This window comes from Myxine glutinosa, chromosome 3 (genome assembly GCF_964187855.1).
Source record: "Myxine glutinosa chromosome 3, kmMyxGlut1.1, whole genome shotgun sequence".
NCBI classification, from domain to species: domain Eukaryota; kingdom Metazoa; phylum Chordata; class Myxini; order Myxiniformes; family Myxinidae; genus Myxine; species Myxine glutinosa.
In genome coordinates, this window is record NC_136263.1 from 85,550,997 (window position 1) to 85,577,603 (window position 26,607).

Genomic DNA, 26,607 nt, shown 5'->3' on the forward strand with positions numbered 1-26,607 from the left:
ACCAGCCATGCGGGAGATTTCCATGGATACCAAAAGAGGAGAGTTTGGTGAGCAGAGCGGGGTGCCAGACCGTATCGAAGGCACGTGATATGTCAAGGGAGACAGCTCTAATTTCCTGTTTGGCATTGAGGACCTCCATCCATTGTTGAGAAAGCAGAAGCAGCATGTCCAGAGTAGAGTGACCAGGTCTGAAACCAAATTGATGATCAGAGATCAAGCCATTGGAGAAGAGGAAAGATTTCATATCTGAAGCAATGATGGATTCCATGACTTTGCTGATAATTGGGAGAAGGCTGATTGGTCTGTAGTTGCTAGGATCTGTTTTTGCACCTTTTTTGTGCAAAGCGATGATGTTGGCAGATTTACAAGCAGATGGCAGATGACCTTGAGCAAATGAGAGGGTGGAGAGAACAGAGAGAGGGAGTGAAAGAGCGGAAGTACAGGATTTTAGGACCTGTGGGCTGATGCCATCAGGTCCAGTTGCAGAATCAGAGTCGAGGGTTGACAGAAACTTTCCACCTTGTCAGGAGGAAAGGACACAGAGTCCAGGAGCAGCTGGGTATGACTGGGTACGGTGGGTACAGAGAGGGATGGGTTTGGGACACAAGATTTAGAGGCAAACACAGAGTTGAGGCATTCAGCTTTTTCATGTGCGGAGTCAGCTGTGTGGCCGTTTGAGGTGAGGGAGGGGATGGAGGGGGAACAAACACCAGTAACAGATTTGACCAGATGCCACCAGGATTTGGAAGAGGGAGACAGATAAGAGAGTTCTGTCCTGAAAACGGAGAGATATTGTTTCCTGGCTCTCCTGAGGGTGGACACACACTTGTTTCGGGCTTTGTGAAAGGAAATGAGATTTCCTTCCTTTGGATTTGCTTTCCAGGAGACGAAAGCAAGTTGTTTCTGGGCAATAGCCTCACCACAAGGTTCCGTGTACCATGGACGGGAGGAAGGGTATGACAACTGAAGACGAGATGGGATAAATCTGTGCATGAAAGAGAGCAATTTACTTTGGAAGAATTCCCAGGATGAGTTGATGTCAGAGGCGGTAGAGATGGGAGACCAGTCCAGATGATTGATGGCTGCTTGAAGACTGTGCCAGTTGGCCTGAGTGAAATGCCAGACTCGTCGATGCTGAGGAGGCTCTCTGAGAATGGTCAGAGAGATGTCCACTTTAACAAGCACATGATCAGATGAGCCGATTGGAGCAGAAGAAGAGCAGCAGACATTTTCAGGGAAGTTAGTCATAACCAAGTCCAGAAGAGAAGATGCTCCGTTGACTTTGATCCGGGTCGGGAAATTGACAGATTGTGTCAGTCCCAGTGAGTCACAGAAGTCCTTTGCTGAAGAGCCATGGCTGGTGAGAGAGGTACCCACACCCAGCCAACTGGCATGGTGACAATTTAAATCACCACATATGAGGAAGAGAGAGTTGGGATGGGTAGATAGAAGTTGTCATGAAATCATGCTGATGTCATGAAAGGATACCTTCAATCTCGGCAACAGCTTAGGACGGAGAATGGCAAATACCCTTCATTTGGTGACATATCTCACAAACTGTGCTATGAAATTCAAGAGGTATGGGAAACGGCCTCTCTTCCAACGGTATCGCATGCGCAAGCGATTGAAAAACTCAGATCTTTCCATGACAAGTACAATTCAATCTTAAAAGTCTACAAGGGAAGAAAGGATCAAGCCAGCTACAAACAACGACTCACAGACTTTCTCGACAAATCTAACAATCTGTTTGATCTTAGCAAATGTAAATGTTCTGACATGGTGTCTAAGTGTAACTGATTGAAAGAACATAAAGTGCCGCAAAAAGAGCGAGAGTTCCTTCAAGACCAGAGAGGACCGAGGAACATGGTACTTGGCGGAATAGATCAAGAAGAGACATCAAGATTGAAGAGGAAAGCCAAAAGAGAAGAGACCAATCTCAAACGAATGAAAACTCACTACGAAGATGCCAAAAGTCAGATTGCTTCTACGTATGACGAAAGCGAAGAAGACTACGTGGATAGCGCGACTGACGATGAGTATATTTCTGAATCAGTTAATCTCCAGAGCACACCAAAACCGGTTCGACAACAGCAACAAATGACGATCTCACTACCTTCACTCGCTAAAGCCTGCAACAAAATTGGCGTCTCTGACAGATCAGCTGCTATATTAGCTACATCAGTTCTACATGATCTCGGCGTAGTTTCACCAAAAGACCGTTCTAAAATAATTGATCACAGCAAGATCCGCAGAGAACGTAGCAAAACTCGAGAAGAACTTCAAAGTGATGTCTGCACCGTCATAGAGGGACTATACTTTGATGGCAGGAAGGATAACACCATGACTCAGGTTCACGGCACTGACAACAAGAATCACCGAACAACAGTCAAAGAAGAACACGTCAGCATCATCGCAGAACCCGGTTCATCGTACTTCAGCCACACAACTCCATCATCAGGATCCAGCAAAAGCATTGCAGAGTCTTTATTCGCTAGTCTGAAGGAACGGAATGTGAAGACAGAGGGCATCAATGTAGTCGGGTGTGACGGCACTAATCTGAATACGGGACATACAGGAGGTGTTATACGACAACTGGAAGAAACCTTCAATCGTCCACTGCAGTGGCTGGTATGTCGTCTTCATGCCAATGAACTTCCGCTGCGGCATCTGTTCGAGGAACTCGACGGCACAACTACAGGCCCGCGTGGATTCTCAGGACCCATCGGAAAACGTCTATCAATGTGTAACGAACAGCCTGTAACATCGTTTATGCCAGTGAAACTGAGTCAGGCATTGCTGAATGTGGACCCGAGAGACTGGAGTACAGACCAGCGATATCTCTTGGAAATGTGCAATGGCATTAGCGAAGGTGAATGCAGTGTCGATCTGGCCCTACGAAACCCTGGATGCCTGAATCACTCTCGGTGGCTTACAACAGCTAATAGAATACTCCGACTGTACGTCAGCGTCAAGACACCACCCGAGAAGTTGAAAACCATGGTGACATATATCATTCGAGTGTATGCTCCAATGTGGTTTTCCATCAAAGTCCACTCGTCATGCAAAGATGGAGCCAGGCACATCCACCAGATGATCGTCAAGTCACGATACCTTAGCGCTAAACACAAGAAGATCGTTGACCCTGTTATGCACCGCAACGCGTACTTTGCACATCCGGAAAATATACTCCTGGCCATGATAACTGACCATCGACCTCAAATACTAGAATGGGGCTTGCGGCGAGTGATGAAAGCCAGAGCAACAGACAGACAGCCTACTGGACAGATACAACGGTTCAAGGTCCCCGCTAAACTCAACTTTGACGCAGTGGAGTACTTCGACCTAATTGACTGGGGAGCGTGCGCCATGTCGGAGCCTCCCGTGATCCGAGGCATGTCAGACCCTGAGCTGAAGGAACTTATCACGATGGATGTCACCCCAACTGTCCTCTTCCCTAAATTCCCTTGCCACACACAGGCTGTGGAAAGGACTGTGAAACTCGTGACCGAGGCCGCTCAAGCTGTGTGTGGCAAGAAAAGGCGAGACAGCTTCATCCGTGCCCGTGTCGCCTCGCGACAGATGATGCCATCATTTGAATTGAAGCGCGACTTCACACACTTCACATTGTAACTGTGTGACTGTAACATTCTGAGACAAACTATAATAGACCAATGATTTGAATGCATCTATGAGCTGTTTTACTATGTTGCATAGTATAGTAAAATAAAAAGTTACTGAGGGAGATCAAAATATTGTTCAATTTTAATACAATTTTAACACAGTGCTCTATAGATGTAATGGCACCTTTTGGCATATCTAGCTAGTTAAAATCCCCCCCCCCCCCCCCAATTTTTTTTTGGCTATTTTCACTCCACCCTAACCAACAAGGAGGCCTCGTCTGGAAAAGACAAAGAAAGCTACAAGGGCTGGTTGATGAAGTGATTGTCGCTGGTGCTCCTCATGTCTGGTTCACTTCATCGTGCTTTGTTTGGCTTTCTACATCTTAAGTGCTACTTGTCACTGGAGCTGCTCTTGGTGGGTTTTCTTCGTTGTTGGACTGACTTCGTCACTGGCTCTCGTCATCTCACACCTGGTTTCCAAAACGGGCTACATTAAGTCCTGTGTCCACCCTGCATGCGATAGACAAAGGGAACTCCCACTTGCATTCTTAACTTTCTGTAAAAGTGTATTATGTAGTGCCTAGAGTGGGTTAGGTTTTGTGTTTTATTTCTCATCATTGTACATAAGTCTGTGTGTCCCCATCTCCCTGTTTGTATCTTTTGATTTGCTGGGTTTGTTCTGAACTGCTTGTCTTGTGCACTTCCACCCAACCCCCCCCCCCCTCCCATATTCAATACAAAATAAACCCTTTAAAAGGTAAGAAAACGTGTTTGAGCCATCTGCTTTCTGTATATGCGCCATTAATTTTGGCTTATTCGAATGATCCTTGGGGAATGTTAACCGCAAGTAAAAAAAACATTACTGAATGCAGTGCAGTAAAGAGACCGTTTGAGCACTTCCTGGGATGAAAGGTCCCTACCATGTTAATGGTTACTCAGACGTGACAATATAAATTAAATACAAAGACCCAATCACATCTCTCACCTGTGACTGGAGGGAATAACCAATTAACTCGCATCTAATCAATTACCCAGGTGGCAATAATTATCGATAAATTGACTTCTTACCATGCTGTTCTAGTCGAAGAAAGTTGCATAAAGCAACCATGAAAAGCATTTCCTTGCAAAATTGCAACTCTACAATCTCCATAAATATTTTAAAGTGTAAGCTTTTCTGGGTGTGTGCAGGCTGATAAGGGAGATCCTGCATATTGCTTCTGAGACAGGATGTTGTGTTGTAGACATGTGGTGTTTGTCAGGATCCATGCAACAATAGTCATTTAGGTTCAGCTTTCTTGGCCTGGTAGAAATAAATGGGGCTCATTCCAAAAACAAGTTTATTTTGGTATGAAATGCCCCAGAGAAGTTCCTGGGTACAAATAGCAACCTAAAGGGACAAAGGAATAAGTCTGCAATAATCAAATCCACATGTCAAGGGCAAAAAACCATGGTGATGAAAGATGAAAAAAGGACTGCAGGGCACTCACATTTCCCTAGATGCTTGGGAGTGGAAGTTACAGGAACACAGGTTGTGTAACAGGATGGAAAACAAGAATTCTGATTCAATCGAGCAATTGCAAAATTTCTCAAGTGTATGGAGTGGTGTTTTATGTGTATATATATATATATATATATATATATATATATATGAAATATAAACCTGCCAAAGGACAAGCAAGGTTTCCTCCTCCCTCCCCATCACCCCTTCCAATTTATTTTTTTTCAGCTAAAGGTAAATTAAATATCGGAGACAAGTGAAATGAAGGTTGAAACACTCAAACATGTTAAATAATTGTGTTAGCAGAGATGGTGCAGTATTGAGGGAGAACAATTGATGACTGTGATAAAAACTTCAGACCCATTTAAAACCATCAACGTATATGAATGAATGAATGATCGTTTTAAGGCCATTTTTTCCCCGCTAGAGCGGGGGTTAGCCTTGCGGGCCCCATGACAATCATGGTTCCCTGTTTGAGGCAATGTTTTTATGGCCGGATGCCCTTCCTGACGCCAACCCTTAGTCACCTCTTACGATGCGGAGGGATACGGTGTACCTATTCTAAACCGGGGTACACACTGGGATCATTCATCCCAGCAAGCTGGTACTCAACTTGCCGACCTCGGAAGGATGACAGGCTGAGTCAACCCCCCTGGTGTTAATTTAGCGATCGACTGGGATTCGAACCCAGGTTCCTAGGATCCCAAGCCAGCACCCTAACCGCTAAGCCAACACCAGGCTGGTGTTGTATAGCGAAAGTTTTCGCGAAAGTATAGCAAAGTATAGCGAAACATTTTCACCAAAAAGCATAGCTTTCAACATCTTCCAAAGTTAATGGATTCTAACATTTCCACTTGTCATACTAGAAGGCACAGAAACCATGGGATGTTTTAAGTCAACTTTTGTTTCACATTATTTGACTTTGAGCTAATACCCAAGACAGCATTCAATGTCCATTATGTAATAATAGCAGACATCCCCGCACTCCATCTGTGGTGGGCAATGTGCTTCGGCGCATTCTTGGAAATGCACTTTATAATTTTGGTCATTTTTGAAAGAAATTTTGTTGATCACAACATATGCTCCAATGCTCCATATCATAAGATAAAGGAAGATTATTTGTAATACCGGCTACCACAAAGTGGCGCTATTTGCACCACTTGCTAATTTTGAAGTTTCTGTGACATCCACGTTTGCTTCATTATAGTAAAAGATTGTTTGTTGAACAAAATGTGAATTAAATTGTGATTTTAAATTGTCAACCTTTGTAAAAAGAAGTCATTGTCGATTCTTAGTGACTTATTTATATGAGATAGGGCACATCTGAAGGATTACCAAGATTTTTGCAAGAGTAGATAAAATGTATCTACAAATATTTTAACAGGTATAATTATAATGGAATAACAAATAACAGACTAGATGAACCCAATGTTGCTGAAATAAATTCCTTATGTGGCTAGCGAAAATTAATTCAAACGCCTGAATGTTATATCTTCTTCTAAATTGAATAAATCTGAAGATCTTGTATTTCATTTGCTGTTGTAGAATAAGAAGATTAAAACAGGACAGAATAGTAAAACTAGACAACAATAAGGAACCTGTCCGTATTGCATGTGGAGCAGGACTGAGAGCAATGGGATATTCAATCACCAAACTGAAGAATAAATATCTTTCAGATCATGCCCAATTTTTGCCAAATTATGAGTAACCTTGTTTCAACAAAGGAAAAAAAATATTCAGCCACAATAACAACAAAACATGTGACACTACTGTCAACAACTAAATTACAGGGTGGTGTTACGAGGGGTCAGATAAATCAACGAGTGAGAGTGAGAGAGGAAACACATGAGATTGTGTGTAGAGAGCCAAAAAGTTTGCCATGTGTGCACACTACTATGACTACTACTACTAATACTACTACTGCTGCTGCTACTCGTTTAACGACTATTTTCCTGAAAGTAGGGGGTTGGTCGGACACAGATAAGTTAATTATCCAATAGGATGAGGTAGTATACTTATCTTTGAGCTGCCTAGTCTGGGTTCCTTTTTCAACCTGACAATAAACTGTCATCAGACTAGTGTTTGTCGTTCCATCAATAAATGTTTCATACAGTGGGTGCACATTAGATCGGGTGTCCAGTCTGCTAGCATGAGTTGGTAGATGCTAAAGATCCCTCGGTATGTTTCATGAAGAGGATGCGAAATATCACCAGCACCCTGAACAAATTCCAAATTTCCTGCCCTGATTAACTGCTGGAAGCCAATTTGAAATCACAAAGCATAACGATTTATTTGTAAAATTGCATCAGCAGCACCAATTATTTGTCCATAGAGCGGTACGAACAAAACAAATATGTAAATGGGTCCAGATCAAATCTACTTCATAGATGTGCTTTTGTGATATTGATGTACTCATCACCAGTCCCAACCAGAATGAATCACCTTTGGAGGCTATTTTTCCCCGCAGAGCAGGGGTTGGCCTTTTTCAGGCACGGTGGTCCCCTTTTTGAAGAAATGTTTTATGGCCGGATGCCATTCCTGCCGCCAACCCTGTTAGTCGCCCCTTGCGACACACAGGGAATTACCAGTGAACTGGTAGTCGATTTGCCGACCCCAGAAGGATGACAGGCTGAATCAACCCCCCCTGGCGTTAATTCAGCGATTGACTGGGATTACGAACCCAGGATCCGAGGATCCCAAGCCGGCACCCTAACCGCTAAGCAGTACCAACTAGAATAGCACTCAGTATAATGTACACCTTCGCCACGCTGAACAGTCTACGTTTTCTATCACACTGATAGGCCGGATCTGCATCCAGACATGAACCAAAATGTAATTGACTTGTTCTTGTCACCTAACCAACTCATTCACCTAGTTTTGACATAACTCATTTACAACTTTTTGAAATATCGTGCTGTCTGATTATTTTCGGCCTCATCTCCCAATGGTGAAGAATCACTTAAAATTCTAGTATCCGAATTCTTGTATCGAAATTATCCGAATCTGCTCAGAGATAGACAAACAAACAGACAGACAGCGGTGAAAAGATTAACCATCCACCATCCTTGGTGGAGGTAGTTAAAGCGCTAACAAATAGCCTTCATTACATTACAACTACAATCTTTGGATAATACATTTTTAGCTCACCTGGAACGAAGTTCTGTAAACTTCGTCGTCTGCCCGTCCGTCTGTAAACACTTGCAACTTCTTCTCTGAAACCGCTGAAGGGATTGTGACCAAACTTGGCACAAATGATATTTGTTGTGTCGTGACTAAAGTTTGTTCACGGCAATAAAATAATCTGGGACTAAGGGGGTTTACCGGGGTCAAAGTGGATCCAGGTTTGACCCCCAAAATAGGAATTTGCTTTTTCCTCTGAAACTACACACACTATTTCGATGAAACTTGGCCACAACCTTCATCACCCATGATGTACCGAAGTTTGTCCAAGGCATTAGAAAAATTGGGGTCTGAGGAGGTACACGGGGTTGGGTGGGGGTTGCCCCCCCCCCCCAAATAGTTATTTTTTTGTTTGTTTGTTTAAGGTCTTATGATTATGTTGGTATGATTCTACATGCTGCCCTGTCTTCTAGCAACCACTGAAATGGGTTTAAAATACCTTTAGTCAGTGCAGTATACTGTTTATTCGACCAGGTGAGTGCCAGGGGTATTGCTCCTATGTTTAAATATAATCAATTGAGTGTATTTGTGATGAATTTACTGTTATAAAAAAGCTGTAATAATCTTAATGATGTTTAACTTTTCCTCAAATGGGTGGTGTATTTACAACTGAATGGATGAACCCTTAAAAAATTCCTTTCAGCACCTTGTAGGGCCCATGCGACATTGTTAAGGCAGTGATTGGAGTAAATGGTGGAATAATACAATATAAAGTACAGACTACAAAGTGGCCAGAGAGTTATGTGATCTGGGTAGTAATAAGCTGCGCTTCAGATTGCCATGAACACTCATGTGAATGTCGACATGAAGGCCATAACTGCAGAGATTAGCATGTTAAAAGACATATATTATCCAGATTCATTGGTATTGTTCCCCAGGCACTCAGCATTGGTAAAACCAAGACACTATAGAGATATTCCAGCAAAAATTTGCTTAAATTAATGCCCACAGGAATAGTGAAAAGCAGTATCAGCAACAATCATGCTTCATAAACTGCATTAACTTTAAAAATCCGTAACTATATCAGCAGCTCCATACTAAGCTGGAAGCAAAGTGTTTGGAAAATGCTTAACAGAGATGAAAAATGTTCAAATGTCATGGTCATTTCAAGATGAAACTCAAAAATAGATGAATCTAAACATGTGACTAGCTGTTCGGAAAAGGCAGGAACTTGGTCATATGATAAGTGGCATTCAGTTATCGATAATGCTGCATATATTAAAGTATAAAATGGTATATTATAGTTTAAATAGTTTCGTGTGATTAAATAGTTTAGTGTGTGTGACATTCAAAAATTTGGATCCACAATCCCACAAGAGGATACACATCCATCACTCGACAGGCCTACCCACTTAAGTATTTGTACATAATTCTTATTTTGTGTAAAATTCCATGCTTTTGAACAAGTTTCAAAATAAGCATGACAATAACATTTTTGATGATCAGTTGTAAAAATAATAAAAACATGCTTAAATTAAAAGATACAAATTTGTACTTAAAAGGACCGAGGCTCGTCGATGAGCTAGAGCAGAATGTAAGGGAACAAAATAGAAAGGAAGAAACACCAACAGCAGAGTTTAAGTGGGAGTGAGATCAAAGGGAGAGGATGAAGAACACATGGGGGTGAACAAACTGTACACAGGCTGAATGAAACAGAGCACAGAATGGAAGGGAAAAGTAGGGATGAAACAGAAAAGGAGCAAACGAACTGCTGCAAGCTAACAAACTAAAATCGTTAAGGGAGAGGGAGGAAATAATGACTACCTGGAAAAAGGGAGTGCTTGGGAATGGGGGCATTTGGGGTAGAAGATATGCATGTGCTTGGAGGATGACCTAAGGTAGTGGTGATCAGCTGTCTTGAGGCCCGGAGGGAAGAATGGAACTGAAGAGACTGAGAAAGTTGGTTCCACAGGTGAGAGAAAAGAGGAATAAATGAGTGGAGATGAGCAGTGAGCCTGAATTTTTGGAAGTTAAAAAAGAAGAGGGCAACTGGCAGACTATGTGTGCCCTGACAAGAGAGAGCATAGAGTGCAAGACCAAAAAAAAGGCGGTAGAAAACAGAGAGACCACCAACCTTTCTGCCATGTGCAAGTAACAGACCAAGACACTCAGTTTTGTCATGATAAATCCAAATGATTTTGAGGACCTTGCTTTCCATGGCATCAAGAAGGGCAAGTTGTGAAGCAGGAGCCCTGGACCCAGAGTGGAGAGCAGTATTCCATCAAGCTGAAAGTGAAGTCTTGTAGGTTATCAAAAGTTCAGATTGGCCAAGAAAAGGCTTCGCACGACAAAGGATGCCAAGGCAGCTGGCTTTGGAGAACGTCTTGGAAATATTGTTTATCCAAGAAAGATTATGGTGATGGTGAGGCCCAAAAGTTTGAAATGACTGTGTTAATGTTGTCAAAAATTTATAACAGTGCTCATCCAAGGTGGGAAATTCAAGTAGTAATTTTGGGCACCATCTGAAGTATTTTTAAAACTAATCACTCATTCATGGTCTTTATTATTTGCCATTGCTTGCATACTGCTATGTAAAGGGGGTGGAAGAGTTTTTATAACTAGATTGTGTCAAGACTTTGGTATACACCATGTGAACCATGTAGCTTAGATTTACGTCTGTCTGTATCAGGGAGAATGTCAAAGGCAAGTCATATTGTTAAACAGGCACCGAGGAGGCGGTGAGTGTAAACTTTTAACCAGATAGAGTACGATTGTATTGTGTAAAACCACCTGTAACAGGTGAGGTCAGGCCAAGGAAGGCACACATAAAGCACTTTGCGCTTTAAAGAAACCACCATCAAAACACCATTCGGAATTATTAAAGGAACCACCTTTAGCCAGCGCACTGCAAGCTATGGTGTCGTGGTTGGTTGTAGAGCCCCGGAGAGGGGCGGAAGACTTTTTTATAGGGGCCGTCCTGTGGGACAGAAAAGCTCTGAAGATGGCCTCTCTCTCTCTCTCCTTCATCGTGCAAGTGAGAAGGACCAGTCCTAAGAGATGCAGATGCCCCTTCCCATCGCCATCCTCATCACCATCGGCCCTGTGCACCAGTAATCTGCACGCCACCGACTTCTGCTTACACAAGTCCTCACCTGCCCCTTTGTTCTTCCTTGTGCAATTCCGGTGCATTAGCACCATTAGGCGGTTATATTTATTTAACATTGTACGTAACTTCGGGTTTTCGCATCCTAGCTTCCACATATGTCTCCCCTCGTGTGCCAGATCTGTCCGGGTTATATTATCTTGTCTATCCTAGTGTCGGTATTTCTCTTATAATAAGCAATTTTAAATATAAAAAGTGTCTTCTCACCTTTTTGCTTTCGGCACGTTTCACCAATTTCGCTTGGTTTAGGTGATCCGTATGAAATTGTAATTATGGTTCCTGGAGGGGGAGGCATTAAGTTTTTAGTGTCCGTGGTAACATGGTTTAGTCTTCTCAAACACTTTAGTTTAGTGTCTGAGGTGTGCCGCCTTTTTGAAGAAAAAGGTTCCATTATATTATTATTATTAGTTTTATTTATTTTCATTTTTCAATTACAGTGTATTTAATTTTCAATTATTTGATGTTTCCCCAATTTCCATTTATATTATTTATTTTTAATTTTCAATTATTGAATTACTCAATTGCAACATACTTTAATTATTTAATTACTTAATTATTCAATTTTTTCAAGTTTCAAATTTTTATTTCTATTTAATTTTCTTTCTTTTTTTCAATTATTTATTTCTTTTCAACTTATATTGATTACATATTTTTATATTTTCAATTATTTAGTATATCCCAAAATTTTTATTGTTTATTATTCAATTTTCCATTATTTCATTTCAATGATATCATTAACCATAGTTAAAAAACAAACATTCATTATGAGGCAGAATTTCAAGTGCAACCAATGTCCAATATTACAAATTGGCTCTGCCAGGAACCATCAGAGATGTCTGATCGCAACCCTCTTGTTATTGTCATAAGACTGCAATGACAATTAAGAGATTGTTTCAGAATCAGCAGAGGCCTTTATCGGACCTCTGGCTCAATCGGTTTGTGATAACAGGCCGACTGTCTGACGTGACAATACTTTACACTATGCGACAGTAACAAAGATTATAATTTTACTATAATTCTTGAGTATACAATTTCCACAGATTGATGAATGTACAACAACAATTTTGCATAGAAAACTAGAACGACACTCGGTCGAGCACCGACATCCGCCAGGCTGAACAGTTTATGTTTTGTATCCCACTAATATAGGCCCGGATCTGGATCCGGAGCTGAACCCAAGTCTAATTGGTCTGCTGTTGTCATATAACCAACTCAGCCACCTAGTTTTGTAATATCACACTATATTTAATTTATGGCCCCATCTCTCAATGGTGAAGAATCACTTAAAAATTAGTGTATACGTATCCGGATTTGGATCTTCACCGAAATCGAATCAATTCATCCTTGTCACACACCCAATCTGTCCACCCAATTTCATCCAAATCAATCCATAACGTTTTGAGATATATTGTTATATATCGTTTTTATCCCTATCACTCAATGGTGAAGAATCACTTTAAAATTCTTGGAACCAGATGCAAATTTGTTTCTTCACCAAAATATAATCTATTTGTATTTGTCGCACACCTAAGCTGTCCACAAAATTCCATCCAAATCCGTATCCGTCCACAACTATTTGAGATATCCTGCTCACAGACATACAAACAGACAAACTGATTGACAGACAGGGGTGAAAACATAACTTCCGTCCACCTTTGGTGGCGGAGGCAAATATGCACTTAGTATACAGGTAGGCAGGTCTGGATCAAATGTGTAAAAATAGCAGAATTTAGATCTGCACTGAATTTTCTCTCTTTCCAATTTCCTGTACCTTCTTCCCAAAAACAAATCTAAAATTGGAGATCTAAAATATCATGCACAAAACCTTTTTGATTCCTGCAAAAATAATCTCAGCTACCTATCCACCCACACCAAAATAACAAACAGAGACTGAAGCACAACACCAAGAGAGAATTACATGAAAGCCTGAGGATAAAACGAATTTCCTAACATCCTTGAGCAAGAAAACCTTTGCCTATTTATCACTGTACAATTACTCATTAGTTGGTATAACAGTTTTGAATCATCAAATTGCTTCACCAAAATTTAAAGGGCTGATTCAGCCCCTGAAACGTTTTTGTTAATAAATTGGATATTTTTTTTCTTCTGAAAACCCATTAATTTCTGAAAATGTGATATTTGTCTGCTGTCTGGTTTGGATGAAATCCATTCCAGGATGTTCTTCACATATGAGTGAAGACATCCTCATCAAAATGCAGAGCACCTAATGTTGGATTCCTCAATCCTTCTTGCTAAGGCCTAAATAAGTCAATCCACCTCGTACACTCTTTTTTTTTGGTCCAACTAGCAGCTATCTTGGGATATTGTTGCCATTCAAACATCCAACGGCTATGTGAGCACAGAGTACAACGTCCCACAACTAAACACCTCTGTTGAAACGCATCTTCCTGTTGGTTTCACCGTCATTTCCATTGCACCATACAGGGGAGAAAATATAAGTAAATGGCAGCCCAAGAAAAATGTTCGAGTTATGTCACACTTTGGGAATTGCTGATCTCCATTGAAGGATTTTATATTTTACTAGCGGAAGAAAGAACCACCTTTAGAGGCCATTTTTCCCCGCAGAGCAGGGGTTGGCCATTTTCGGACACCATTGTCCCCTTTTTGAAGCAATGTTTTATGGCCAGATGCTCTTTCTGCCGCCAACCCTGTTAGTCGCCTCTTGCAACACACAGGGAATTACCAGTGAACTGGTGCTCAATTTGCCGACCTCAGAAGGATGACAGGCTGAGTCAACCCCCCTGGCGTTAATTCAGAGATCGACTGGGATTCGAACCCAGGATCCTAGGATCCCAAGATTTTACGAGCGGGAGGATGGGTAAAATAACTGAAGTCTAGATGGGACAAATCTGTGCATAAGAGAGAGCCAACTCTCTTATGCACAGATCGTTTCAATTATGTTTGAGGTAAAACGAGCTGCCTCGGTAACTTTTTAATAGATAAATGAAAATAACAAAAAGACATTTATCTACAAAGAGCTCAACGGAACTCAACATGTAATAGCTAACATCGTTTTAAGTAGTTGGAATTGTGCCTTGTGTTTGCTCAATGAAATCGTTTCCTTGATGTCTAAAATAATCCCAAAAACTTTAACATACACATGTGAATCCAGTGTATCCAGAGAAGATTGTTAATTTCTCAATCAAAAACACAATCGCATTACAAGAGTTAATATTTACTTCATATCAGAGTCGACAACATCTTCATCTCCACTTTCATGATCACTCTGAAATGTTTGATTGTTACATTTTAGACATTGCACAGACAAGTGGCATCTTATTCTTCATGCACTCACACTGTCGAAAGCTACATTTTCTTTTCCAACATTGGCACTTGATAGCTGCCAGAAATTCATCTGGGGCAGTCAGCACGTTTCCCCCATTTAATCGCAAGATTATCATCATCCATTGCCCATTCATGGTTAGTTGGGCTCGGTGGCATTCACAAACTGCTGAATGGTTCTTCCTTGTATGGCAGCCTGACAATTTGCTCTCTTGATATGTTCCATGAGGGAGTCGTGATTGGGAGGGAGAGAACCCTTGAACTTGCAGACCATCCTGAAAATGTTGTATCTCCCAATATCAATATTCTTCTTGCCTTGCCTGCTACCATAAGAGTATGCAAACTGTTCAAGTTCTTCCTAAAGCTCTGTTGATACGGTACATCAAATTGCTGTTGCAATTCCTTGAAAACATCAAGATGATTTTCTTCAGCCAACATCAACTTCGGGGCCTTGATCTTACCTTTACCATAGAAGGTGCTCTCTGAGTCACAACCTGTGAAAAAATGGAGTGCAATCCGAGCATTGCACGCATTTTTCACCTAGATGATCTTTGTTGCATTCTGCGATATCTATCGTTCTAAGTAGGTTTCATCTTCCTGTGTGAAGGAGCACTCTGCTGCTCATCATTCTTGCAAAGCCAAGGGCTATGATGAAGACATCTGTGTCTGAACTTCAGATGATGACAGGATTTTGTGTTTGGGATTGAGATGTTGACAGTTGAGTTTGTGCTGCATATGCAGAGCACAGAAAAAGCCTTGTGTCAGCCTCCTCATGATATAAGCTGAAGAATGTATTCAACTTCTAGCTCACAACATAGTGCGAAAGACCAAATAACACTTTGACATATCTGAATTTTGCAGGACCAGTCTTTTTCATGTGTCAAACAGAAACTGCACCAGCTCTTCCTTTTTGGGGTACCTGTCGTGTACTTCTTCTACTGCAAAGGAATCGCTTGGTCAGTGCGAAACAGTCATGTGAAAATGTAAGTACACCCCATGTAAAGTTTTGACTTTTTCAACATATTTCAACATACAGCTATTTGATCTTCATTTCAACAATATTGAGAGATAATGGTGATATAATATAACAAATATCATGAAACATTTACATTTTGTACACAATTGTATAATTTTAATAAACATAAGTGCAAATTTCACATGTGAAAAAAGTAAGTACACCCTTGGCTCTAATAAGTGGTATTGCCCCCTTTGGCAGAAACAACCTCAAGTAGGTGTTTCTTATTACTGTCTACCAGTCTCTGACATTGACTGGGATAAATTTTTGCCCACTCCTCCATGCAGAATTCTTTCAGCTGTGTGATGCTTGAGGGGATTCTTGCATGCACAGCTCGTTTCAAATCCCCCCACAACATCTCAATGGGATTTAGATCCGGGCTTTGACTTGGCCATTCCAGAACCCTCCATTTCTTTCTTTTCAGTCATTCCTTGGTGGATTTACTGGTATGTTTAGGGTAATTGTCATGTTGCAAGGTCCACCTTCGGTTGAGCCTCAACTTTCCGACAGATGGCCTCACCTTATCCTCAAGCACCCTCTGGTACAATGAAGAATTCATAGTGGATTCTATGATGGTAAGATGCCCAGGCCCTGATGCAGTAAAGCTGCCCCAAACCATAATATTTCCACCACCATGCTTAGTAGTTGGTATCAGGTTCTTGTGGTCAAATGCTGTCTTTGGTTTTCGCCAAACATGTCTTCTGGTACTGTGGCCAAATAGCTCTCCCTTTGACTCATCTGTCCATAGCACATTGTTCCAGAAGTGCTGGTCTTTGCCTAGGTGTTCATTGGCAAACTTTAGTCTTGCCCTGATCTTCTTCCTGGACAGCAAAGGTTTCCTCCTGGCACACCTCCCATGTAGATCAAATTTGTGCAGCCTCTTTCTTATGGTAGACTCGTGCACTTTGACATCAACAGTGGCAAGAGCTACCTGTAGGTCCCGTGATGACATTCTGAGGTTTTTAGAGACTTCTTTCAGCATCTTGCGGTCTGCTCTCGGGCTGAACTTGCTGGGGCGGCCTGGCCTGAACAAGTTGGCAGTTGTTTGGAATCTTCTCCACTTGTAGATGATCTTCCGCACAGTCGAATGATTGATTTCAAATTGTTTGGAGATCTTTTTAAACCCCTTCCCAGACTCGTAGGCATCTATAACCTTCTTTCTGAAAACCTCAGAGAGCTCTTTCGATCTAGGCATGGTGACGCCGCACACTTCAACAATAAAGAGCAAACCAAACTAAATGTCTGGGGTTTATATAAGACAGGTTCCTCCAAAATCCTCTCTAACGATGTTCTAATCATTTGCACCTGAGCTGGTGCACCTCATTCTAATTGTAGGTATTTGAAGTAGTGATAAATGAAGGGGTGTACTTACTTTTTCCACATGCGAAATTTGCATTTATGTTTATTTAAATTATACAGTGGACTACAAAATGTAAATGTTTCATGATATTTGTTATATTATATCACCTTTATCTATCAATATTGTTGAAATGAAGATCAAATAGCTGTATGTTGAAATATGTTGAAAAAGTCAAAACTTTACATTGGGTGTACTTACTTTTTCACGTGACTGTATATTGATCCTCTGCATTCCTCCTGCAGCTCTTTTCCCCCTTTCAGCACCTTCAATGGACACAGCTGGATCATGGTTTGTGACAAAGTGGATTGATTCTGCATATAAGTCAGTAACCAAGGTCATGGCTTTGTTCAGGATGCACATTGCCAAGTCACCAAATGTTGAGAGGGTGTGAATTTGGCTACTTCGTGCTTGAATTAAGGCCATGGCATCCTTTACAAATCCAAATGCTCTTCTTTGGAACTGACTCAACAACTGGTGATGGCTCCATTACAAATTCCAAACGATACATCAAGCTGGCGTTGTAGGTTTTCACAATGCCACCATTCTCATTAGACAACGCTAATGCATTTTAACAGAGTTACTTCATAAGTTCCTGCTGATCAACATTACTGTCCTTAGAAATGACGAATAACTTTGCAAAGAGGCAACTTTCTTGTTTCAGTACATGGGCCTTGTCGAGCTTGCTTGATGACTTCTGCTTCGTCATCTTTTGCTTGATATGCTGGTATATGCTGGAGTTGTTGGTTGGATTCCTTAAATGGGTTCACCATATTTTCAACAGTCACATACAGCTTTCACGTCTTCATTGTCTTTATGTATACGGTGGTTTTCAGAGTCTTTCACTCTCGTAGTTGAATCAGTCGTTCCCACCATTGTATCACACTGGTGTTGCATTGCAGCATGAAGATGGTATGAGAGTACCCATTCGTGAAAGTAACTCCTGTTGGCTGTTAGTACTGAATCCAACCACACCTCCTTTTGTCTTAGTGTCACAATTGATCGTCTGTTCGACAGTTTGATCAGCAGCAATCGCACTAAACCGAAGAGAGTCTTGTCGCTGCACAGCAAACTCACCATAAAGAAAGGCAGCATGAGCAGAGGGGTGTGACGACAGTAATGCCGACATCTCGATCGAGCATGCTGGTAAATATCATGAGTAATTGACATGATAATATGCAAAAAAACATGCGAGCAATCTCTGAGCTGCTGCCAAGTGAAGGCCCAGTTGCCTTCTTTGGTTCTTCTTATGAAAGAGTAAAAGGCTCTCAACCATAGTAATGTTGGAAGACCACAGAGCAAAGGTTGGCATTGATGACTGGCTCTGGATGAAATTGATGTAATTGACTTGGACAGCATCAAATTCAGTCTCTTCCATTACTGCAATGTGCTCTTGAGAGGGAAAAGTTGACTGCATTTCCATTAAGAGCGTTCTAGGAATTTTTTTAGATGGCAAGGAAACTGGATTTTATTGAGCTAACACGAGGTAAAATTCAAACTACTTAAAAGTATGTTATCTATTACATGTTGAGTTCCATTGAGTGCTTTGTAGATAAAAGTCTTTTTGTTATTTTCATTTATCTATTAAAAGGTTACTTAGGACGCTCGTCATACTTCGAACAATATTTAAATAAGAACTGCTCTGGTAGTTTATTTCTCTACCTCATGAACATGCACAGTAAAGATCATGTGAATTTTTCTCTTAAAGATAAGTCCTCTTTTCTTTCGTTTTTCCCTTTTTTTTTCTTTTTTTTTTGTATACTGAATCGAGGCTCGTGAAAGAGCTAACATTTATTTCACAAACAAATCAACAAATCAACCAGACAAATAAAACATACAAAGGAGGGAGCGGAAGACAAGATGGGGAGAGGAGGGGAAGCACACAAACACAACACCTGAGAACAGGGAGAAGCGCGGGAGGGAGAGGGACTCGGCGGAGGAAGGGGGGGGGGGGGGAGGTATAAAACACAAGGAGACCAAGGACTTCCAGGACAGAAGTTGGTATTTCAAAAAAGTGTAGGATTTGGGGTGAAATTAGCGGGGGTAGAAAAGATCAAGGTTTTGGATGGGTGAAGATAAGAGATGGTGGTGAACAGCTGTTTTAAAGACCTGGAGGGTGGAGTGGGATTGAAGAGAGTGAGGGAGTTTGTTCCAGAGGCGGGAGAAAAGAGGAATGAAGGAGTGAAGGTGAGCAGAAAGTCTTGATTTGGCAGTTTAACCATAAGAGGGTTGCAGGCAGATCTTGTGCGACCTGTAGGAATATTTGGGGGACAGAGCCCAGAGAGAGCTGGGGGGGCACGGCCAGAGAGGAGTCGGTAGAAGACGGAAAGACCACCAACCTGCCTGCGGTGAGTGAGTGAAAGGCCCTTGGAGTTAGCTTCATCGCGGAAGATTCCAATGATTCTGAACGCTTTGGTTTCAACAGCGTGAAGACGAGCTAGGTGTGAGGCAGGAGCACCAGCCCAGAGGGGAGAGCAGTATTCCATTGAGCTGCGGGTGAAAGCCTTGTATGTGGTGAGGAGCTCAGGTGTGCCAAGGAAGGACTTCGCACGACGGAGGATACCCAGTCGGCGACTGGCATTGGAGGCCAGATTTGAAATGTGGTTTTCCCAGGAAAGATCATGGCAGATAGTGAGACCCAAGAGCTTGAGTGACAGAACTTCTTGGAGAGGCTTATTCAGAAAGTGGATGGGAGGGTTGTCCAGTCGGTCTTTTCGGAGAGACATCGTAAGAGTGTGAGATTTGTCAGGATTGAAAGACATGTTCCACTTGTTTGCCCAGTCTGTGATTTTGACCAGGTCTGCAGAGAGTGAGGAGGCTGCAGACTGCCGATCTGAGGGATGAGGAATGGAGCGACAGAGAGTAGAGTCGTCAGCAAAGAGATAGAGAGGATTTTCAAGAGAGTCAGTGAGATCATTGATGAAGACCAGAAAAAGCACAGGGCCCAGGACACTGCCTTGGGGAACTCCAGCCTGAACGGGAAGAGGAGATGAGAGAAACCCATTCAGGGCCATGCGTTGACTATGACTAGAGAGGAAGTCCGCCAGCCATGCGTGGAGATTTCCATGGATACCAAAGGAGGAGAGTTTGGTGAGCAGAGCGGGGTGCCAGACCGTATCGAAGGCACGTGATATGTCAAGGGAGACAGCTCTAATTTCCTGTTTGGCATTGAGGACCTCCATCCATTGTTGAGAAAGCAGAAGCAGCATGTCCAGAGCAGAGTGACCAGGTCTGAAACCAAATTGATGATCAGAGATCAAGCCATTGGAGAAGAGGAAAGATTACATATCTGAAGCAATGATGGATTCAATGACTTTGCTGATAATTGGGAGAAGGCTGATTGGTCTGTAGATGCTCGGATCTGTTTTTGCACCTTTTTTGTGCAAAGCGGTGATGTTGGCTGATTTCCAAGCAGATGGCAGATGACCTTGAGCAAAAGAGAGGGTGAAGAGAACAGAGAGAGGGAGTGAAAGAGCGGAAGAACATGATTTTAGGACCCGTGGGCTGATGCCGTCAGGACCAGTTGCAGAATCAGAGTCGAGGGTTGACAGAAACTTTTCCACCTTGTCAGGAGGAAAGGACACAGAGTCCAGGAGCAGCTGGGTACGACTGGGTACGGTGGGTACAGAGAGGGATGGGTTTGGGACACAAGATTTAGAGGCAAACACAGAGTTGAGGCATTCAGCTTTTTCACGTGCGGAGACAGCCGTGTAGCCGTTTGAGGTGAGGGAGGGGATGGAGGGGGAACAAACACCAGAAATAGATTTGACCAGACGCCACCAGGATTTGGAAGAGGGAGACAGATGAGAGAGGTCCGTCTTGAGAACAGAGAGATATAGTTTCCTGGCTCTCCTGAGGGTGGACACACACTTGTTTCGGGCTTTGTGAAAGGAAATGAGATGTCCTTCCGTTGGATTTGCTTTCCAGGAGACAAAAGCAAGTTGTTTCTGGGCAACAGCCTCACCACAAGATTCCGTGTACCATGGATGGGAGGAAGGGTATGACAACTGAAGACGAGATGGGATAAATCTGTGCATGAGAGAGAGCAATTTACTTTGGAAGAATTCCCAGGATGAGTTGATGTCAGAGGCGGTAGAGATGGGAGACCAGTCCAGATGATTGATGGCTGCTTGAAGACCGTGCCAGTTGGCCTGAGTGAAATGCCAGACTCGTCGACGCTGAGGAGGCTCTCTGAGAATGGTCAGAGAGATGTCCACTTTGACAAGCACATGATCAGATGAGCCGATTGGAGCAGAAGAAGAGCAGCAGACATTTTCAGGGAAGTTAGTCATAACCAAGTCCAGAAGAGAAGATGCTCCGTTGACTGAGTTCCGGGTCAGGAAATTGACAGATTGTGTCAGTCCCAGTGAGTCACAGAAGTCTTTTGCTGAAGAGCCATGGCTGGTGAGAGAGGTACCCACACCCAGCCAACTGGCATGGTGACAATTGAAATCACCACATATGAGGAAGAGAGAGTTGGGATGGGTAGAAAGAAGTTGGTCCATATTATCAGACAGCGAGATGTAGAAGGAGTCATCACTGTTTGGTGGACGGTACAACATACATAGGAACAAAAGGTGGGAGCGAAGGGGAAGCCGTAGTCAAAGGTATTCCTGGGGGTGAGGTGGAGAGAGGGCAGTGCAGGGCGAGTGAGGAAGAGAGTTTTTTATAAAGATAGCAAACCCACCTCCAGGACGAGGCTCAGGTCTATCATACCGGAGGAGGGAGTAACCTGGGAGAGATACCAAGGAATCAGAGACATCATGAAGTAGGAAAGTTTCTGTTAAGCAGATCACATCTGGTTTGTCAGAAGCAACCTGTATGGAGAGATCAGTCAAATTTGAGCGAAGGCCCTGGATGTTTGGGAACCATACCGTTAATTAAGAGGAAGGGGGAGCATCAGATACAGAACAGGGGGAGAGGGGTAGGGTAAGATATGGAAGAGGAGGAATAGGTAGGGAGAGCTGTTGAAAGTGTGTCAGAGATTTCAGAATAGTTTGGAGAAAGGGAAGAATGGGGTGGACAAAAGGATTGATGTAGATTGGGTGAGGCACAGTGAGGTGTTATTTGAGGAGGGGGGAGAGCGAGGCAGAAGGTTGGGGGAGATGAAGGTGAAAGTTGGAAGGGGGAAGAAGCGGGGAGGACGCTTTGAGGAGGAGGCGTGAGAGGGGAGTCTAGGAGGGGAGGAGCGAGGGAGAGTCGTGGAGGGGAGAGGTGTGGGGGGAGTTTGGGAGGGAGGGGAAGGAAGGGGCAAGGGGGGAGATTTGAAAGGGATGGGTGATTGGGAAGATTTGGAGGGGAGGGGCAAGGGGGAAGATTTGAAAGAGATGGGTGATGGGGAAGATTTGGAGGGGAGGGGCAAGGGGGTAGATTTGGAGGGGAGTATGATGGGGAAGTTTTGGAGGGGAGGGGTGATGGGGAAGTTTTGGAGGGTAGGGGTGATGGGGAAGATTTGGAGGGGAGGGGAAAGGGGGAAGATTTTAAAGGGATGGGTGATGGGGAAGAAATGGAGGGGAGGGGCAAGGGGGAAGATTTGAAAGAGATGGGTGATGTGGAAGATTTGGAGGGGAGGGGCAAGGGGGTAGATTTGGAGGGAATGGGAGATGGCGAAGTTTTGGAGGGGAGGGGTGATGGGGAAGTTTTGGAGGGAAGGGGTGATGGGGAACATTTGGAGGGGAGGGGCAAGGGGGTAGATTTGAAAGAGATGGGTGATGGAGAAGATTTGGAGGGGAGGGGCAAGGGGGAATATTTGAAAGAAATGGGTGATGGGGAAGATTTGGAGGGGTGGGGTAAGGGGGTAGATTTGGAGGGGAGGGGTGATGAGGAAGTTTTGGAGGGGAGGGGGGATGGGGAAGTTTTGGAGGGGAGGGGTGAGATTGGATTTTGAAAAATGTTCGATTAATGGGAAACGAACATTTCTTGCAAAATGAGTTTGAGTCCTTCGAGTTCCTTATTTGAATAATCCCCATCTAGAAGTGAATTTTCACAAAATGAACACATTTGACTTCGTCATGTGTCTTTCACTGAGGAGAGGCTTCCGTCTGGCCACTCTGCCATAAAGCCCAGATCGGTGGAGTGTTGCAGTGATGGTTGGCCTTCTGGAAGTTTCTCCCATCTCCACACAGGATCTCTGGAGCTCAGCCAGAGTGACCATCGGGTTCTTGGTCACCTCTCTTACCAAGGCCCTTCTCCCCCGATTGCTCAGTTTGGCAGGGCGGCCAGCTCTAGCAAGAGTCCTGGTTGTTCCAAACTTCTTCCATTTAGGAATTATGGAGGCCACTGTGCTCTTGGGAAACTTCAATGCAGCAGAATTTTTTTGTAGGCTTCCCCGGATCTGTGCCTCAACACAATCCTGTCTCTGAGCTCTGCAGGCAATTCCTTCAACCTCATGGCTTGGTTTTTGCTCTGATATGCGTTGTCAGCTGTGAGACCTTATAGAGACAGGTGTATGCCTTTCCAAATCATGTTCAATCAATTGAATTTACCACAGGTGGACTCCAATCAAGGTGTAGAAACATCTCAAAGATGATCAAGAGAAATGGGAGGCACCTGAGGTAAATTTCAAGTGTCACAGCAAAGGGTCTGAATACTTATGTAAATGTGATATTTCATTTTTTCTTTTTAATAAATTTGCAAAACTTTCTAAAATCCCGTTTTCTCTTTGTCATTATGGGGTATTGAGTGAGGATTGATGAGGGAAAAGTTGAAATTAAACGATTTCAGCATGAGGCTGCAACATAACAAAATGTGAAAAAAGTGAAGCGGTCTGAATACTTTTTGAATGCACTGTAGAGGAAGAAGCAGAACATGTAAGTGCTGGAAAGATGGGGTAAGGCTGTGATCATGTTGTTTCTGCCAAAGCTTCTGGAAGCAGTGCAGGAATAGGAATGTTTGGAGAAATCGGATCATGAATGTCACCAGAAGTCAGGCATGACTTGGCTGTACTAGATAACTAGATAAATGCTAGTCAGGCAATTAATGCCATTAAAATTGTTCCTGCAAATAAATAAATTTTAAAACAAGATGGAGCTATATAAAATGGAGGATATCATCACGATCATTACAACGTTGATTTTAAATCATTATTTTTTATGATCCTCTATGAGGGATTTACCTCGTCCAATTACAAGAAATCAGGATATATTAATGCATTCTCCAAATGAAAACTAAAATTTTCTTAATGCAACAACAACAAAATAAGTCACGAACAGGTAAAGAGCGCCCTCTCCTGTTTTTAAACGCAGTTAACAGTCAGAAGGATAAATATCTGCTCTTTATTAACAATAAAAGTGCCCTTTTTACAACATATCGATGACATCATTGGACTGTAATCTCTAAAATGTATCCGACAATAATGGGGTCTTGCCTCATGCTCAGCCATCATCGGAGCACACTGCGTGGCTGCGTCTTGAAATTTCTTCCCCACGAAATTCTTTGCGAGCTTTGGATCAGGGGGCAAATCCACAAGCAGCTCCGAAGCTCGTTCGGTAAACATACATTGCCGACCAAACTCGGAGCGCTTCTTTGTGGAGGCATAACTCATCTCCATTGAACCTGCTGCACAGACAACATACCATATAGTCATACTTAGTAAAGAAAAACCCATGGGGAAGATATATCCATTGCTCTTTCTAACCACTGACTGACTCACTCACTGATATAAATGTTTCATACCTTCTAGGTGGCTTAGATTGCTGAAAATTTGTGTACTGATGCAACTCAAAGGCAATTTCACAGGAATTTTTTTTTAAACAGTTGGAAAATTTCTGTAAATAAAAATATAAGTGAATAAAAGTTTTCCCGCACAGCCTCAGTCTGCTCACTGCAGGTCACGTGACCCAAAACAATGGAGCTTTCAATAAAACTGTTGCTTACAATCGAACAAGACAACAGAGCTAACAAGTATTCTGAGGCAACGCAAACACCTGCCTCTTCCACCTTTTATAGTATAACCTTTGCCGTATTTATATTAAAATGAATACAGCTGTAAATTTTTAAATAAATACCTCATTCTAATCACTAATTCTTGATTCACTTAAGTTATTTAGCTGCTTATAGTCAGGGCCCTTAGGGATATTTTGGTTCAAATTCTTCCAAAAGCATCAAATTTGGCGCAGATGTTGCCCACGCCATACTCTTTCGATTTTTGACGGGCGCCAAGGGCGGTATGATCCGGGGACCATACCGGTCCATCCCGCCATGTCACCTGACCTATGACGTCATAATTAGGATATGCATCCAATCACATGGCGTACTATAAGTGGTCAAAGTTCAAAATGAATCGATCGAAAAATGAAGGCAGGGATCCATTTTTAAGGTTTTCATAAAATCCAATATGGCGGCCAGGTCACATGACCTATGACGTCATATTTATGACATGTATACAATCATGTATACATGAACCCAGATCATGATCGCACAAAAATTAAACACAAGGATATGGCATACAGTTCATAAAACATCAAAAGCCGTACCTTTGTAATTAGACTGATGAACTGTATATGCATGAAAATTAGGAAATAGACACGTAAATATTTCCTCTAATTGTCAAAAATAAGGTCAGAGTTCGATTACCCAACCCAGAAACATAAAATAATGAACCTCGCATAAATCTTGACAAAAAACTCAAAAACCGACATGTTTGACTCAAAAATGACCTTTAAGATTACCTTGAGGGTTGACCTTGACCTCGAATCATCAAAATAACATCATAATTGGATTCCTCGACCTCGAAAACCCCTGAAAAGTGGTATCATACATGATTCCAACCCTTTTGGTTATTTAACTGATTTTCCTCTAATCCGGGTGGCGGCCATTTCGTATTTCGCCAATATGGGGCCCCCCGGGGGGGGGGGGGCCGTCTTGGCGCCCGTCAAAATTCAAAAGAGTATGGCATGGGCAACATCTGTGCCAAATTTGGTGCTTTTGGAAGAATTTGAACCAAACGGCCCCAAAATATCCCTAAGGGCCCTGACTATTACATAATGCAACCACAATCGACTTCATAAAATATAAAAAGCTCTTTCACAAACCACATCATCAATTCATCAAATATATAAAACATATATTGTTGCGGATCTTACCGTCGGCCCTTTTTCCCCTTACCAAGGGGGGATTAGTCCCCTTGTCTGCAACTGACCGACGTGAGTCCTGAAGCTGCCCAGCTCCATCCAGAGAGGCAGGTGAGCAACCTCGTTCGAGACCGCGGACAAGATGTTATTTGCCGAGCGGATTAGCAGCCGCGGCTCGAACCATTAGCAATTACTAGACCCGATTCTGAACGTTGGCCAAATCGTGCCACAGGTATTCAATGGGGAAATCACTAAAACGAAACGGATGTAAAGGAAAGAAGGCAAGGTAGGAAGAACAGGGATTTATTAACCAATTACTATTTACACAATCAAAGGAACCAAGGAGGAGGAAAGAAACGAAAATAAAGACAGAAGGAGAGGAAGACACAGTGCAATTATTAACTTACCTATACAGTCTTACTTATTCCCAGGGACAACACGAAGGACAGACGACAATCAG

The 26,607-nt window shown here is 42.6% G+C and overlaps 1 protein-coding gene across 1 annotated transcript in view; it reads right to left on the bottom strand.

The window, feature by feature from the left end:
* Positions 1-24,625, bottom strand: part of DNAI2 (dynein axonemal intermediate chain 2) — a 147,557-nt gene extending 122,932 nt beyond the window's left edge. Inside the window, exon 1 of the mRNA XM_078773584.1 lies at positions 24,443-24,625. Within this exon, the coding sequence (XP_078629710.1) occupies positions 24,443-24,625 (183 nt within the window). The remainder of the gene's footprint in view (positions 1-24,442) is intronic.
* Between the last annotated feature and the right edge of the window lie 1,982 nt (positions 24,626-26,607).